Source organism: Plasmodium vinckei (assembly GCF_900681995.1).
Source record: "Plasmodium vinckei vinckei genome assembly, chromosome: PVVCY_06".
Lineage (NCBI taxonomy): Eukaryota > Apicomplexa > Aconoidasida > Haemosporida > Plasmodiidae > Plasmodium > Plasmodium vinckei.
In genome coordinates this window covers 453,617-470,551 of record NC_051298.1, presented here as the reverse complement: position 1 = coordinate 470,551, position 16,935 = coordinate 453,617, and the positions used below count along the sequence as shown (strand labels likewise).

Below are 16,935 nucleotides of genomic sequence, written 5' to 3'. Positions count from 1 at the left end.
CTTCCCTATTTTTAAAACAATTTGTTTGCTAGCGCTTTTGTTTTCAAAAAAAAATATATGACTCTCCCTATCCTATGCTACTTATTTTGTTTCTCACCATTTCCAACATTGTCAAGCCAAAGCGACTAAACATTTGTAAATTTAAACAGGAAATAAGTATAAACTTATGATGTGCATAAGTACGTGATCCATACTGTTTGTAGTAAAGAACAAGAAGAGATATATAACATAATACAGCATAATATAAAACAAATGATAGCACAAAATAAATGCATTTATTCCTGATCTTTTATTTTTTATGGATTTACTGGATTTGTAATGTAACAAGTTTAAACATACGACAACATGGGTGTAAAAATATTTATACATTTTTAAATCCATGGACTTTAGAAAAAAAAAGGAAAATAAATAATCCTAAACAGTATGTCTATTTAAAAACCGAAAAAAATATTCATGAAATAATTTTCAATGAAGGTGAAAAATTACCAAATCATGTGCTAAATAAAAAAAAAAAAACAACAACACCTAGTGAAAATATTAATAAAAATATTAATGAACATACCAAAGCTACCAACCTCTTTAAAGGGTCAAAAACACAAGATGGATTATTTTTAAAAAAGTTTTGCTCATTTATAAATATAGAAAATGACATAAAAAACAAAGAGTTGCAAAATGTAACAAAATCAAACTCTCTGGTTTTTACAAAATGGGGTCTCCCCCAAGATACCCTCAACAATTGCAGTAACGTATGTAAAGAAAACAAAATAGACAAAACAGTAGATGATAATGAAGATAATTCAATAAACAAAATAACAGATGATGAAATAATACAACAAGTTGAAGCTTATTGGGTATCACTTTTGAAAAATAAATACTTTTTTTATTTTATAAAAAAAAAGAAAAATATAATTTTTAGTGTTAGTGCAGGAGTAGACTCATTATCTCTTTTGTATTCTTTCATTTTTACAATTTATAAAATTATAATAACAATATTATATAAAGATAGTTTAAATTATTTCGATATGTTGGAAAAAATAAAGAATGTATATTTGTATAAGTATGATGATATATATAATCTTATTCAAGAGAAAGTACCAAACATAAATCATATTTGTAATAATAATTCTGAACATATTATAATAAATAAAATATATTTTTTTTTCACAATTTTAAATAAAATAACAGTTTTATATTGCAACCATAAAACTAGAACTGAGTGTGTTAGAGAAAAAAAGTTTATAAAAGAAATTTGTAAGTTATATAATTTAAAATTTGCTACTAAAGCGTTGACAAAAAATAATATTATAAAAACTAATGATAACGACATATTTAATCAAACAAATTTAAAAGTTCCAAAATCGAATAATAATTTTTTGTTAATATCTAGACTATGGAGAAGAAATACTTACACCGAATTGGCAAATAAAATTCTTAAGCAAGAAGGAAAACAGTTTGAAAATGAAAAAGATCATATTTTGGGGTTTGAAAATGGAATAAATTATAAATATAGTGAATATTTGAATGATATAAATGTCTATCTAAAAAAGGCTTATAAAAAAAATATTTGCACTGTTTTATTAAAAGGTTGTAAAAATTTTCCAAACTATTTTTCAGATTTCTTTTTTAAAAAAAATGAATTTTTCAAAAAATGTAAAAAAATAAAAGCCCTTATATTTATAGGACACCATCAAAATGATAATAATGAAACTATGTTATTTCATTTTTTTCGAGGAATATATATTAAAAATTTAAAAGGTATAAAATTTTTAACTTATTTTAAAAACTGTCTATTTTATAGACCATTTATTAAATTAAATAAAATACAAATTTATAATTATATGTATCTAATTAAAAAAAAATGGAAATATGACACATCAAATCATAAGCTATCTGTCTCACGAAATTATATTAGAAATATTCTAATACCAAATATTTCTCTTATATTTCAAAAAAACAAACAAAATATTAAAACTGTAGAAAAATTTCCAACAAATGATACTCAACATGGTGAACCAGGACAAGATAATGAAATTGCCATTCATAGATACAGTGACAAAACTGACGAGTTGAAAAATATAGAGATGTATGCTCATTCAACCCTAGATAAAAGACTAACCAATTTATCTTCTCAAATAAAAAACTTAGATAATCACTTAGCATTTTATAATAATATATTTTATACTTATTTAAAAAATAAATATTATATTTCAGACAATATAAAGACAAATAATTTTTTTATTATTGAATATATGAAAATGCAAAATAATTTATATAATCATTTTTTTTTTAATACAAATGTAGATAAAATAGTAGAAATTAATAAATTATTATATAAAAATAATATTTTTTTAAAAATTTTTAATTTTTATGAATTTTTAATTCTTCCATCAAAACTAGCAAGAATTGAAGTACTCTATAATATTATCAAAAAGGATGTTAAAACGAATTTAAATTATTCTACTGTCGAGCAAATATATAATGAACTATTTCTTTATACAGTTAATAATTTAAGACTAGCCAATTTACAAAGCAAAACTGAAAATGACATAGATTTACCCACCATTGACACAAGCAAACAACCAGGTTGTATAACAACCACAACGAATGTGCCTTCCAAATTAAAAGTGATAAATATAAACGGGAAAAACAAAATCGTTGCAAACGACAACCTATTCTGCATCATCAGCAGCAACAACAGTAGTAGTGGCAATGATGAGACGGCATGCCCAACCAAAGAGTACAAAGACAAAAGCTCAAACATACTCATTCATAATAATATCTCAGCAAAAGTGAAAAGAATAAATAAAAAAAATTTTATTATTCAAAAAAATAAACCAAATAATGCTTATCTATTTATTAAAAAAAGAAAAAAAAAAAAAAAAGAAAAATTTAATATACACATTCGTTACTTAAAAAAAAATGATTTCATTATTAATGATAGTCAAAAAAAAAAATTTATAAAAGCTACAAAATTTTTATCAAACCATAATATTCCTTATATTTATAAATACTTTTTACCAATTATTGAGATTGAAAATTTTAAAAAAAATGGTATCCTTTTTTTCTTTTTATTTGATAAATTAAAAAATGATAAATTCTCATTACGTTATTTAATTAAAAAAAAAAACCTTCAGAATAATTTTATATATAGTATACAATTTAAAAATTATGACAACTCTTTTATATAACCCCATAAAATGTGTATGCGAGAAAAGGCATAGAGCCATTTCCACATGAAATTAGTTTTTTCTCTAACATTTTTTTACATAAAATTTATAATATTTGCATATATTTTTTATTTTATTTATCATGTTTAATTAATTTATATTTTTTGGTTCCCTTGCTCGTAATTAAGTTTAAAAATTTTCACTTTTTTTATTTTACACGTATTGCCATTGTGCCTTATAATATGCCTTCATGATCTCAAAAGAGAAGGAGATTATTTTTTTTTTTTTTTTTTTCATACCTAAAATTAATAACTATTTAATATTATAATTAAATAATGAATTTACAGTTTTTAGCTATTCTATAAAACTGGAAATATGTACTATATTGTTTTTTATCAAAAATAAAGTTAATATACAAATAGCTAGTTTATATGCTTAGCTACTACTTCCTTTTTTGTGATAATTATCTACCGATTGGATGCCAAAGTAAATCACAAATTTTAAGGAAAACTATTAAAGTGTTTCTAATTCAAAATAAAATTATGTCATTGTAATTCAGAAAGTCAAGCCAATATGAATGAACTATATGAAAATCGGAAAGAGGATGAAGAAAATGAAAATATTGAAATAAAAATTAATAACATTGCTAATAAGTTAGCAAATATTTTGTATATTACAACTGTTTCTATGAAAGAAAATTTTGATATTCGAAATAATTTACCATATGCTAAATTAATAAATGATATGAAATCTTATTGTGTAAATTTAATTCAATCTATTACAAATTTAAATAGTAATCTATACAATTTAACATGCTTACCTGTTCATGCAATACCTAGAAATCCTTATAACAACATCCAAGATGTTAATACAATAACAAACAATATAAGTGTTGATGATACTATCGAAAAAGTTAAAGAAAATAAAGATTTACTTAACACATTCCAAGAAAATTATAACAAAACTAATTTTAATCAAATTATCAAACAAATTGAAATATTTAATGATAATATTTTTTCAGCATTAAATAATTTAGAACATATAAAAATCCCATTCAAATATGAAGAAACACAATCCTATGGAAATATCTTATCAGATCGATTGAAAAATAAACATAAGGATCATGAACATTTGGAGGTATATATTGCTAAAATGAACTATGGAATTTTTTAACATTCTCAAATTGTTTTATCTTTTTTTTTTCTGAACGTTCAGAAAAATTTGCACAAAAAAAAAAAAAACTTTTTTATGTATGTGTGCATTTTTTTTATGTCCAAATGAAAACTATCATAATATAAATGTTATTAAAAAAAACGACGATACATCTTAAGATGAATTACAACATAATCAGTACATATCATATAAGTATATTTCTCGAAATGTGTCCATATATACTCACATAATAGGGAAAAAATCAGCTAGCTATCAAATAAAAAACAGATAGCTATAAAATAAAAAACTAGCCAAAATATTTTTTCACAAACTAAATTTCTACAGCTATATATTTTGGCTATTTCCATGCCAATTCATGCATATTAAACAGTATGCTATAAATCTCTTTCTTTGTATACACATTTATTATCCTCTTTTTTGCAACATTATAGAATTATGTATTTATATTACTCACATTTCTTCCAAGAAATGGATTAAAATTGGCATTACGGTTAAATACAATATTGCTTTTATTTAAGAATGCCCCTTCAAAGTTTGGAGCCATTTTTTCAGCTCGATCGTTTTCACTATCCTTATCAACATTGCCAATATCACACGGAGTTGGGTTCATAAAATTTCTGTACAATAATAAATTGTCATGCAAAACATGTTGAGAATTTCGTATTCCAGTTTCATTATTTATTTGATTATTACTAGTTCCATGATTAATCATAGTTGTAGTAGTAGTTGTATCATTAGATATATTATCATTGCTGTATGGATAGGTTGATTTTACTTTTGAATTTATGTGATGATCAAGAGAATTGTAATTGTAAAGATTATTGTTTCCCATTTTGTTCTCTAAATTGTTGAGAACTTTTTCAAAAAGATTTTGTTTAAATCCATCCATTGGCTTACTGTTTATATCACCAATATATTTTCGTACACTATTTGTGTTGAAAAAGTTTTTTTTTTTTTGTATATCCTTCTCTTCACCAAAACCTCGATAGTTAGAATTTTGGCTCGATATATTTAGTGTCGAGTTGCTATCATTTGTATACCCACTTCTAATATGCGTTGGATTAAAATCATAAGAATTTATGTTATATACTAAATTGTTTAAATTGTGAATAGACGGATTATTATTACTAATATATGGATTATTATATCTATTGATATAATTAGCTTTATTATAAAAATTATTATCATTGAAAGTAGTTAATTTTTCATTATTCTCTTTTTTCAGTTTAATTAAATCATTGGAATTGTTGTAATAATAATCATTCCTACATTTGTTACTATTATTATTGTTATAAAATAAATCTCTTTCATTATTTTGGACATTCCAAATAGTCCCATCTACAATATTTCCATGTCCATTTTCATTATCATATTGAACAGTGAAATTTTTTTCATTTCTTAACCCGATTTCTTTCCCTTGAGACTGAAATAAATCCATCCGATTTATATTATTCATATCATGCATACTATATTTATTCACATTTTGTATAACATTATCTTCTAACTTTTTATAAAGTAAAGAAGAATATTCACTGTTTTCGTCAGCCAAAAGAAATTGTAAAAAATGACCACTAAATGATTTATTTGTTGAATTTTCTGAATTCATAATATTTTTTTTAATATTATGAATACATATACTTGCTTCTTCTTTTAAACTATCAGGAACGGAATTATATTTTATCAATTCAAATAATGCAAACAATCTAGCATTTTCATAACCATATACTGATACTGAAAATTGTTTACTTTTTTTTTGAAAATTTGATACATTCATTTTGTTTACATTTTTATCAACATTTTCATCACCATTTTCTATATTTTCCAATTTCATTATAGAATATGTATCTATTTTTGTTTCTTCTTTTTCAGTTTCAATATTTTCTTGATTTTTTTGGACAAGCCATTCAGCTCTCCAACATTCTTTTCCTCTTACAATTACTTTATATACTCTTCCTGGAATTTTTTTTTTTTTTTTTTTTTTTTTATTTTTTTTTCTCCTTTTTTTATCTGGAATTCCATATAACTCATCCTTATCATCTTCATTCAACTCATCTTTCATTCTTACATTTGTTTGATCCGTTTTAATCATTTTATTTTCTCGATTTTCATCAGTTTTTATTTTTCTCTTACATTTTACTACATTTGTATTGTTAATGTCATTAATACAATTCAACGTTGGAAATCTTAAATCATCTGAACTTGGAAATATGATATTATTTTCAATCATATTCTTTGTCCTTTCTTCTATATCATTTATATTTTCAACTTGTATATGAATATTATCAGAACCATCTTTATCATGAAATACCGGTCTATTTATATCAAAATCGAATAATCCATTTTTATTATCACCGCTAATATGCATGCTGACATCTTCCTCGATTTTACAATTGTCATTTATATTTATTTTTTTTTCTATCGTATCGTCTCCTGCTGTCTCAGCTATATCAGAAACAGCTGACTCAAAACTGTTAGGGCCATCATCTTCATTAGTCGCATCTTTATTTGGATCATCTTCATTATTGTTATTTACTAAGTAATTTTGTAAAATATTTTTTTTTTCCGTTTCCCCATCGAAAAAATCATTTTCATGTATTAAATAATTTTCATCTTTAAAATTGTTACTGTCTATAATGTTATTATTTTGATAACTATTAATTTGGCTTCCAATATTATGAGGAATATCTTTTATTTTATTTAAATAGCTAATACATTCTTCCCTATATGTACCAATATCATGTATAGAATAGTCATTCGATTCAATACCATTTGCTTCGATATTCATAATATCTGTTTGTTTTTTTTGGAATTTTTCATATTTCCCATTACTAATCAATTTTATTTTGTCATTCATTGAACTAACCGTTTCATAACTACTTATATTTTGTAAATTTTGTTCATTCTCGTTACTAGCTAAAACTGTGGATTCTGAGGTTGAATAGTAACTTTTTTCATATACTTTATCATGCTTATTAATAAAAAATGGATAGCCACATTTGGAGTCTTCATTATTTTCATCAAATTTATCATCATTGTTATGGTCTTCTTCATCTTGTTGTTGTGATAAACATGAACTTATTCTATTTAAGATGGAAGGATTTACCTCACCAATACCTTTTATATCATCTGTTAATATTTCTTGAATTGGTTTATCTTCTTTTTCAATTATATTAATATAACCATTTTGGTCTGTATGTAATAGTTCATTAAAACTATACTTTTCTTTTTCTTCATATTCAGATGGTATATTATTTATTTTATGTTTGTCTTTTATTTCTTCGTCTATTGTCTGGAAAGATATATCTTTTTCAGTACTACTCATTTTGTTACCTTTTATGATATTAAATTTTTTTTTGCTTTGAAATGACGCAAAATAAGACGCCCTTTAACTTCTTAAATTTTATCTTAAAAATACGACAAAATAAAACACAATGGAATAATATATAAATTAAAACAAAACAATCAAATATGACTACACAAATAACAACAATAACTGAAATTTGCTGGGTAACAACAATATTAACAAAAGTAGGAGAAGGAAAAAAAAAATAATATATCTATATATATATACGTTTATACGTATATATATGTACACACCTTCTCTAAAATGTAATTTATATTGTGATAAAATTTATTTAACACAAACAAAAAATGGTCTTTTATAGTTAAGGAGAATAATAAATGCTTTTTGCATATTTTTTTCTCCCTTTTAATTTAGCTAGATTAAAAAAAAAAAGCTAGCTACATAAGTGTGTTAATATTTTTATCATATACCAATTATAGAATTCTATAATAATATGACAAATTTTTATCACTTAAAAGAATATAAAAAATAATGAATTATCATAAACAAAAAAGTATGCTAAATCATTTACCATGCAATGAATAAATCCAGAACATTTGAACCATTCTAGGATTAACCACAAATGTATGATGAATAAGACCAAAAAGAACGCACACACACACACAAAAAAAAAAAATATAAATACCCATATACATGTACAGGTAATGTACATACATGCACGTGCATGTAGAAATGTGTGTACATAATCTTTACAAAAGTATAAATAATACATAAAAATTATGTATATTTATTTTTTTTTCAATAATATACCTGCACGTGCATAAAAAAATGACAAATAGCTAGATTGTTACAAAAAAAAAAAAGAAAGAGAAAGTACAAGAAAAAAGTGGAACACATAATTTTATATATTTGAATTAAGAATATTCTTATTGTCTTAAAAATTGTACACATTTTAAATGTTATTAGAAATTAGTTAGTAAAAGAATGAATAGGTAAAACGCTATTTTTTTTTGTTTACATCGTAAGATATAATTTATATTTTTCGTCAACACAAATCTTTTATTTATTCAACCTGATTATAGTTATTGCTACTGTTAATTTATTGTTACTACTTAATTTTTAAATTTATTGCAGTCTATTGTTAATACATATTAAAAGGAGCAAATGAATGGGACAATATATATATTTACATGATTAAGAAAAAATGAATTTATTTGAATAGTATATATTTTTTTGTCTTTAAGGTAGTTATATATAGATATAGAAAAATGTGTATATATTAATCTCATGGTTAGATGAAATATTCCTTAATTTTTTTTCTTTTTTTTTTAAAAAGAAAGTAAAAGATATTATATAAGTCCCTTTATTATTCTATGTGCTTTCCAATTTAGGGAAATTTACATGTTATACAAAATAAATAAAAAAAGCATTTATATAAAACATAAATATGCATATAAAGCTTATTATTCCTTTCAACTATACATATAATTTGTGTAAAATTCCAATTAAGTCTTTTAAAAAAATATATAATATTGCTTTATAGACATATTCCCTATTTTTAATTATATTAAGTATGCGATAAAAAAAATGAAGAGAAAAAGAAAGAATATAGTAAAACACATTTTTTTATATAATTAATATATTTTTTGGGGACGATTAATTATTTTTAATTTTTTTTGAGATTAACTTAAAAGATATATATAGAGTTTGCTCTTATATATTCATATAAGAAATATGCGTATATAAAAAATGAAAAGGAAAAAAAAATTAATACTTAATAATTTTCCTTTACCTATGACTATAAATAATATAATTATATATATGATATTTATTATTTTTTTTTATTTTATGATATTATTTAAAAATCACTAATAATCCCTATATAATAGGGCTAGTGCATATAATATCCTTTTTATTTTATTACTTTCCATCATTCTTAATTCTCAATTTGAAGATAAAAAAAATATAATTTACATTTTCTTAAGATTGTTTTCGTTAAAAGTCTTAAGCGCTCATAATATTTATGCATAATGTTTGCATATATATATTTTTTGAATGCTTAATATATAACAATATAAGTATATATACTTCATAATATATACATAAAACAATATATACATATACATGCTCTTGGGCTTGTCCCCTTCAGTAGGTATATTTTTGCATGCTTACCTTTTTGTAATCTGCAAATGTTTTGTGTTTTGTTTTGTTATAAAACTTTTAAAAAATAGATTTTCATTCTTTAGTGATAGCAAAGTTTTGTAATAGTGACAATTTTTTGTATTATCAATCAAGAGGGAATATATAGTCGACACAGCGGTTATGTCCTGCATTGTTCATGTTACTAGGGGATAGACCTCTACGCTTAATTTTTTTCCAGCATATTTTTTACCTCCGTTTAAGCTACATCCTTTGCATATTCTCTACCGCTCACCGAGCCAACAAAAAAAAACTTTTTAAAAAATTTTCAATGGGAGAAGTGTAAAAGTAAAGATGGAAAATAAGGATGAAGTAACATCCATTGGAAATAAAAACAAAGACGACGAAATATTTAAATTAAGAAAATTAGTATCAATATTTAAAAATGAATGTAAAAAATTGAAAGAAGAAAATGATAAGTTAAAAAAAAAAGAATATTCTGAATCTTTAGAAAATAATATTGAAAATGGTGATGAAAATTTAAGTGAATATGGAACAACAGATGTTCAAGAAAAAAATGAAATAATTAAACGAACTATTATTGAAAAAAGTTATAAAAAATTAAAAGATTTTACTATATTATTAGAAGATAAATTAAAAAGTGTAAAAATTGAAAGTGAAAAAAAATGTGTAGAATTAGAAAATAAAATAGAAGAATGTAATAAAAATAAAAATATATATATAACAGAAATTGGAAATTTAAAAGAAAAATTAAGAGAACAAAATATAATTATTGATGGATTAAATAAAAAAATTGAAGAATATAAAATTTATTTACGTTCAGAAAAAAATGTACAAGAATCTTATCAAAATAATATAGACCAAACTATAGAATATAAAATAGAAATTCGAAAATTAAAAGAAAATATTGAAATTTTAAAAAAAAATAATGAAATAACAGCAAAAGAAAGACAACAATATAGAAGTATGATTATTTTATGCTCACAATATAAAGAAAAATGTAAACAAATTCCAAATTTTCAAAATAAAATTGATATACTAGAAAATCAAATAAAAGAAATGGAAATATACAAAATTAAAGATAATGAAAATATTAAAAAAATTGCAGAATTAAAAAATACAATAATAAATAATCAAATTGAAAATAATAATTTAAAAACACAACTAAATGAATGGATTAATTTTGCAAAAATTTATATAAACAGTAAATCTATAAATATAGACACACTAAAACAAACCATGAATGAATTAAATAGTAAGTATACTCAAGTAAATTCAACAAAAGTCGATCTTGAAGTTAAGTATCGAAAAATTGTTGTTGATATGGAAGTTCAAAAACAACTTTTAGAAGATAAAGAATTTGAATTAAAAATCATGAAAAATAAAAATATAAGACTTGAAAAAAAATATGAATTTCTAAAAAAGGATTACCTTCTCGATATAGCTAAAAATAATACAAATACTTCAACCGTTTTACAATCACAAAATAATAGTGATGAAAATGGAAAAGAAGATGATTATAAAGTTGACGACATTGAATCAGTTTTATCAATCAGTATATCAAATCTGTTGAATGAAAAATATAATGAAAATGATAGTGAAGAAGTTAAAAAAAATAAAATTGAAAATTTATTAAAACTAGCTCATAATTATAAATATAAAATCGATTTTTTTCAAAATGATAATATAGAAAAAGAAAAATTAATAGATGAACTAAATAATAAAATAGATAAATATAAAACAGATTTTGAAAAAACACAATTAAAAGAAAAAAATATTGAAGTATTTACACAAGATCTGTTACTATATGAAAAAGAAATAAACTTTTTAAAAGATCATGTTGATATTTATAAAAAACAAATTTTAAATCTTGAAAATGAATTAGCTAATACTAACAATTTATGGAAAGAAGATAATGAAAAATATGAAGTTACAATTAAAAATTTAAAAGATGCTTTAAAAAAAGCTCAGTTTGAAGCTAAAGTTCTTGCAAATGCTTCTACATCTATTACTGGAAAAAATTTAACTGAATCAAATGATTCGAAAAATGATTCTACTTTTCTTTATAAAGATATTGATAATATGAATTCTATTGATGAAATACAAATCAAAAATTTAAAAAATGAAAATTTATATCTTAAGGCAAAAATAGAAGTAATTAAAATATATTATGCAAATCAAATCAAAAGTTTTAGAGAAGCTTTTTTATATATTTTAGGATGGGATATACAAATAGAGCAAAATGATGAAGAAATGTTTTTTATATTTACATCTATGTTTTCAACTCATGATGGAAAATTTATATTTATCAAAGATAAAATGCAGAATGACAAACGATCATATAATAAAGAAAAAGAAGAATATGAAAATTTTAAGCGCATCAAATTAGATCATGATCCCACTTCTGATACAGCATCTAAAATAGATGCTACTACTGAGAAGGTTATCAACACAATAAGTCAAAGTGTTGAGGAAAATTCCCAATCCTCTGTTGAGAAAAATATTAATACAGATGAATCATTTTTTGCAGGATTGTTTGGAAATAAAAATCAAATAAATACAGAAACAATTATTGATAAAACAAACTTAAATAATACTAATATCAATATGTCAACAATTATGAAGGGATGTAAATATAATTTGCTACTGCAAGGATATTACAGTATTAAATGGAATGAAAATAGTGATTGGAAAAAATATATAAATAAAATAACAACATATCCAATTCTTTTATCATTATTATGTATTGAAGAATATAATAATATAAAGTTACAATATAATAACAACTTGTGTAAAAACTCACGAAGTATGCTTTTCAAGATATAGACAGCATACTATAAATGAATGTGCATATGTCTAAACATTTTCATTTACTATATTTTTTTTTCATCTTCATATAAACTTTTCCTTATTTTTTTTAAAACAACCTTATATTTTTACAATATTTTACTATTTGCAAAGAATAGAACACTCCCCCTAATGTCTCATCGTGAAAGCAAATGCGACAATCACGAGGTTTGTAAATATGCTATTTACAATACCCTTTATCGAATTTCCTATCAAATAGGCAGATAAAAAAGGAATCGAAAAAGATAATAAAAAAAAAATTAAATCCAAAAGAGCAAATGACCAGAAGCAGACAAAAATGGCTTACATGGTCGAATAGTTTGCGTAACTAAAAATTTGCATATAAATATAATCCCAATTGAAAGAAAAAAAAAAAAAAAAAAAGACAAACCGTAAATTGCACACACAGATAGACATGTTTGATGTGCACCAATTGGGGTACTAAACAAAAAAATAAAATAATAAAAAGGTAGAAGTAAAACTCAAAGCAATGTGTAAAAATGTAAATGAAAAAGCAAATGAATAAAATTAAAAAAAAAAACATTTTAAAGGATAATAATATATATAAGTCGAAAATTCTATGTTAGAAATCTTCCAAAAAATCGTCAACCCATTCTTCATTTTCTTCTTTGTCCCATTGTAAATTTTTAATTTGATTAACAGTTTTTCTTTTTTTACTAGCTTCTTTATCTTGCTCATAATCTTTTAAATTTGAATTTTTATTTTTAAAAAATAAATTATCATCATTGTTATTTTCATTTTTATTTTCATTTCTTTTATTAATTTGATTGCTTGGTGAGACATTCATATTATTTATATCTTCATCAGGATTATTATTATCAAGATCATCATTTAAATTTTGTTCATGTGCTAGTTCATCTGTTGATACAGAAGACTCACAAAAGTTCCCACTTTCCTGTTCATTCAATATTTCATTATACATAGCATTATTTGATATTATTATATTTGAATATTTTTTTAAATAATTTAAACCATCATTAATTTTTTTAAAAACTGTATAATAATCATTACTTATTTTTGGTTGATCAAAATTGGTAGCTAACTTCTTTTCGATATCTAAAATTGTTTGTAAATCTTTATTCTTATATATATAATTTTTTAATTTTGCTTTTTCAAATAATAATATAAATTTCTTTTTTTTTAAATCTACTTGATTTTTTAAAGATCTACATAACTCTTTTAAATAGTTTAACTTTTCCACATTTTCAATAATATTATTCTCATAATCATATATTTTTTTATTTAATATATCATACTTATTACTTTTTTCAAAATAAAAATTAAAATTTTGCATATATTCATTATTCAAATTGTTTTCATTTTTTTCACTTTCATTAGGCTCGCCATTTTTTTCACTTTCATTAGGCTCACCATTTTTTTCACTTTCATTAGGCTCACCATTTTTTTCACTTTCTTTATTTGCATTGGTAGTTGTATTGACCTGATCAACATCAGGTGAAGTACCTGAATGAATGTTAGGTAAAGTCCCACTATGGAATTTGCTTGATATTAGAACATCTGGTATGATTAATGAATCTGAATAAATTAAATATTTATTAAACACATTTAGCAATTTACTAATACCGTCAAAATCAAATATCATACAAAACCATGGGGTATTATGAAGATTTTCTAAAATTTCGGCACGGTTTTTATTTTCAATCTTTTGTATATCACTAATTAAATTTTCAATAAAAACAGACATATTTTGATATATCTTTCTTTTTAATGGTTCTATAATATATTTGGGATTTATATAAAAAAATACTTTCGTTTTATTTTTTTTAATATTATTTTTAAATCCTTTTTCATCATTCTCCTCGTTTTCTTTCTTTTTTTTACTTTCCGCATATAAATTTAACTTCTTAAGCTCATATATGTTACTACTGCTTTGGTTTGTGTTCCTTCCTGTGGTTAGACCATTGCTCCTCATGTCTCCTTCATCGTTGGTATTGCCATTGTTATGCTTTGCAGCTAAATCGGTACCACCAACTCCCACACCGATATTTCCATTATTTGTCATATTTTTATTTTCATTTTGAAAAGGATATACATTATTTACACCTGAGCTATAGTCATTGGAATTGTCGCCTAGATCATTTATAATTAGATTATCATTGATACTTCCTATATTGTTAGAATTACTGTCTGTTCTATTTTTTATTGGTGTGCATATTTGTTTTAGCATATTAGCATAATTGTCTGTACTTAATACATTATTTGAATTCATACCTTGTATTGTATTTCCTACAACACCTTTTTTAGAAATATCAACATTTTTAGATATAATATGTTCATTTCTTTTTATTTCATTAGTTCCTTCTCTCATTGTGTTAGCCATATTATAATTTATGTTAGCACTAGAACCACCACCACATGTATTACTAAAATTTTGAATTTCAGATACATAATTAATTTTATTATTATTATTCACATTGTTAAAATTATTTGTATTATTTAAAAAATCTATATTTCCATTATTTATAGAATAATTTTTTAAATTTGATGAACTGTCATTAAGAATCATATTTGTTTGTAATTCATTTATATTATCTTTATCATTTATATAATCAAAATTTATTAAATTTCCTCGAGTATTCATCTGATTATTTTCTACATTATTAACTCCTGTATTCATGCCACTATACATGTTATTCATTTTGCTAAAATTCATGTTACTATGATTTGTGTTGTAATTATTTATGTTTGCATGAGACCCAGCATTATTAGCATTGGTTGTTTTTAATAAAATGTTTTTACTATAATTTGAAATGTCTCGTCCAATGTTTGTATCCATGGTATGCATATTATTTGAATTTGGAATATTTGTCATATTTGGTTTGCTACTTAAATGGTTATTAATCTGGTTTGCCATTTGATTATGCATTACATTATTTAGTGTGTTATTTCCAATATTGTTATTTCCAATATTGTTAATATTGTGGGTGTTTGGTCTATTATAGCTAGCCAAATGACCAGATGTATTTCCGATATTAGCTAGCTGAGACATATTGTTACCTCCAATATTAGAATTAGAATTATGGGTGTTAAAATTATTTCCTAACATTTCTTGATTCATATGATTAATTAATAAATCATTGTTCGATTCAATTCCTTTAAAATTTTTTATATTATCATTTTCATACATTTTTAAATGGGTATTTTTTTTTTTTTGATTATTATTATTTCCAATAAGTTCATTATTTGGGGGGTTAAAATTGTTGAGTGAATTTTCATTAGTAAATTTATTTCTGTGGTTGTTCATTAAAATATTTGTATTTAAAAAATTGTTTAAATTACTTTTTATATTATTTCTATTTAAATTGTTATTACTTCCCCCAGTAAGATATATATTATCACTATTTATATTATTATTGTTATTTTCTGTGTTATATATAGTATCATTTTTTGTTCCTTTGTCTATCACATTATTATCATAGTTATTTATATTTTTATGATGTCCTGGAATATTTCCATTATTTATATTTAAATTATATGAATTTATATATGAATCATTAATATTATTTTTATTGCCTATTCCAATATGATCAGAATTTAGATCGTTAAGAATTAGTTTACTATTTCCACTGATATTCGAATTATTATTAACATTGTGAATATTCATATTTCTAGACTTTGTAAATGATTTCATATTCAAATTATTAAAATCCATTTTATTGTCTCCATGTTTAAAATCATTATACACATTTTTATTTAACATGCTATCCTTTAAAATATCATTACTTTTTAAATTTTTATTAAAATTATACATGCTATTTAAATTCCCTATATTATTAATTGGTGTGTTTATACTATTATTACTATTCATGTTTTTATTCAAAAATAACAATTGGCTATTTGAATATCCAGAATTTCCATGAACTATGTTAAAATTTTGGCTATTTTGGGTTGAATTGTTAATATACTCATTTTCAAAATTCATATTTTTAGTTCCTTGGTGTGTTAAATTTGTATTTGAATTTATATTCTGTACATTCAGTTTGCCTATTTGCATATGCTCATTATTATTACTAATGCTTTTCATCGGGATATTACTACTATTATTAGATATGTTTATTTTCTCTGAATTTTCATCAAACTTTAAATAATTTATTTTTCTTTCATTAAATCCTTTAAAATATATTTTCTGTGCAAATGCATTATTTTCCATTTATATTAAAAAATAACAACTGGCAAAGTGAAAAAAGAAAAAAAAAATTAAAGCATTTATGCGCCGAAAATACAAATTTATATGCATGCTTG

The 16,935-nt window shown here is 22.6% G+C and overlaps 5 protein-coding genes across 5 annotated transcripts; 3 read left to right on the top strand and 2 right to left on the bottom strand.

The window, feature by feature from the left end:
• Positions 1-269: 269 nt before the first annotated feature.
• Positions 270-3,188, top strand: PVVCY_0601270 (conserved Plasmodium protein, unknown function; the record flags this gene model as incomplete). The annotated part of the gene is made up of 1 exon (XM_008627270.1): positions 270-3,188. One exon carries the CDS (start codon positions 270-272, stop codon positions 3,186-3,188), a length of 2,919 nt encoding a protein of 972 aa, XP_008625492.1.
• A 552-nt stretch (positions 3,189-3,740) lies between these two features.
• PVVCY_0601260 (conserved Plasmodium protein, unknown function) lies at positions 3,741-4,340 on the top strand (the record flags this gene model as incomplete). The annotated part of the gene is made up of 1 exon (XM_008627269.1): positions 3,741-4,340. One exon carries the CDS (start codon positions 3,741-3,743, stop codon positions 4,338-4,340), a length of 600 nt encoding a protein of 199 aa, XP_008625491.1.
• A 433-nt stretch (positions 4,341-4,773) lies between these two features.
• Positions 4,774-7,662, bottom strand: PVVCY_0601250 (conserved Plasmodium protein, unknown function; the record flags this gene model as incomplete). Its single annotated transcript, XM_008627268.1, has 1 exon — positions 4,774-7,662. The coding sequence occupies one exon, from the start codon at positions 7,660-7,662 to the stop codon at positions 4,774-4,776; it is 2,889 nt and encodes a 962-aa protein (XP_008625490.1).
• Positions 7,663-10,137: 2,475 nt separating this feature from the next.
• Positions 10,138-12,630, top strand: PVVCY_0601240 (conserved Plasmodium protein, unknown function; the record flags this gene model as incomplete). Its single annotated transcript, XM_008627267.2, has 1 exon — positions 10,138-12,630. One exon carries the CDS (start codon positions 10,138-10,140, stop codon positions 12,628-12,630), a length of 2,493 nt encoding a protein of 830 aa, XP_008625489.2.
• Positions 12,631-13,234: 604 nt separating this feature from the next.
• Positions 13,235-16,843, bottom strand: PVVCY_0601230 (conserved Plasmodium protein, unknown function; the record flags this gene model as incomplete). The annotated part of the gene is made up of 1 exon (XM_008627266.1): positions 13,235-16,843. One exon carries the CDS (start codon positions 16,841-16,843, stop codon positions 13,235-13,237), a length of 3,609 nt encoding a protein of 1,202 aa, XP_008625488.1.
• Between the last annotated feature and the right edge of the window lie 92 nt (positions 16,844-16,935).